Below are 1,840 nucleotides of genomic sequence, written 5' to 3' on the forward strand. Positions count from 1 at the left end.
CCTTATGGGACAAGTTTTCAAATCTAGACAACTTTACACATGTTCTGTTTGGTTAACTTAAAGTCAAAAATTCAAGAGGAGAATGTATTAGTAGAAAGTTACTCTGGACACCTGTTTCCAATGACATAGAAGGGGCCTTTATCTAGAATTAAATCTGATCCAGACCACAACTTTAACAACCACAGGACTATCATTTCTTGTCTGGGGTCTGCAGGTGTGTATTTCAGCTGGGGTTCTGCAGCAGGGGGGCTCTCTCTTATCAAGCTCTGGGTTTTTGTACAGCTTTTCCTATTACTTCAAGCACTGTGAGTTCCCAGAGAGCACAGAAGTACTTTGCAGAATCTTCCAGCTGTAAGGATGAAATGATGAGGCTGATGGATGTATCTGCTTTCTGGAAATTTACAGAATAGCGGCCGTTCCTTGCATTACCGTGTTCTGAATACTGTTGAATAAGGTAAGTCATCTGTCCACTGGGAAGTTGCTTGTACCAAAAAAGGTAGTAAGTGCGCCAATTTGTTTCATACCGACAATTCAGGGAGACTGACTGCCCCACTTGGCTGGATATATCTGGCTGGTCTTGACTAACTTTCTGGGCCACACCAGTTGCTGTGGGGAAAACATCAGAAAACAAAGATGAAGCAGTGAATAAAATAGTGTAGGAGTTATTTAGGATCCAAAGACAAAAAATTGAAATCATAAGATTCTTGCTTTTCCCCAGTACTCCTTTCCTCCCCAAGTCCCTGTGAAGCTCCACATGCCTGTGTGCAGGCCTTTCACTCTGAACACTCGCTCCCATGTGTGGAAGCCTCCCTACCAGAGAAGGTGAAGGCCAGGAACACCCAGAGCAGACTGGAGAGCAGCATGAGGCATGGATTTCCCTGAACAAATGTGCTTAGTTCTGTCTCAAGCTGAGAGCTCAGAGTTTTTGAGTGCCTGGCAGCTCATATACATACTACCCGGTACCTGTGTGACTCCCTGCAACAGGAAGTGGGGGTTGTCATGTTCATAGACCACGTGGTCTGTGCACACATGGGAAAAAGTCTGGCTCACCACAAAGCTTTACTTTGTCTACTTGTTTTTCCCTGGTCATTAAACTAATCAGATCCTGAAAGAAGGCATGAAAAAAGCAATCAGTGTTAAAATTTGAACTGAGGGCAACTGAGTATTAAGCAAATTGACATACATTAATAATTGTCCAGCAAAATGGTTTTTCCAGCTGATTTAAAATATAATGTACTATAGCCTATGAAATGTTCTGTTATCTATTAACTGGTCATTTATTAGCCTACACTTACTTTTCGCCATCCAGAATCTAATGACTCTTTAAGAAAAGTTGCAGATCTTAGGCTTCTTGGTGAATGGAAATTTTATTCAAAATAATTATTATATCTCTTTGTATGTAGTTCTATGATTCTATTTAGGTTTTTCAGGAAATAAAGTAACTTCACCATAAATGACAAAAAATCAGTCCATCTGACTTTCAGAGTCTATTCAGTTTTAAATTTTTAATGAAATTATACAGGAATAAAATATTCTTTTGAAATTTGAAATTAAGTCTTATTTATTAGACTTTGAGGAAGATCAGGATATTCAGTCCTGTGCCCTTCACAAGTAGAATTGCATTTATTAGACCATGTGTCCTGGAATTGTCCTGATGTCACGTTTTCTATGTCATTGGTCCAAAGTGTTCAGTCTCACTTGTTAGTGGCTCATTATTTTTCTCTTTGTAAAATAAATTCAAGATAAGTATGCCAAGTCTTTCTGTGATATAATGCTGTAATGCTCTCCCACAGAAGTTGGTATCTACAGGTTTCAAACACTTTGTTGTTGTTTTTCAGTT

The 1,840-nt window shown here is 39.1% G+C and overlaps 1 gene segment (V, D, J or C); it reads right to left on the bottom strand.

The window, feature by feature from the left end:
- Nucleotides 1-259: 259 nt before the first annotated feature.
- On the bottom strand, nucleotides 260-863 carry LOC129621981 (T cell receptor delta variable 1-like). The segment is given in 2 exon segments: nucleotides 260-606; nucleotides 815-863. Coding segments are annotated over 2 exon segments (396 nt in total).
- Nucleotides 864-1,840: the final 977 nt, after the last annotated feature.

This window comes from Bubalus kerabau, chromosome 10 (genome assembly GCF_029407905.1).
Source record: "Bubalus kerabau isolate K-KA32 ecotype Philippines breed swamp buffalo chromosome 10, PCC_UOA_SB_1v2, whole genome shotgun sequence".
NCBI lineage: Eukaryota > Metazoa > Chordata > Mammalia > Artiodactyla > Bovidae > Bubalus > Bubalus kerabau.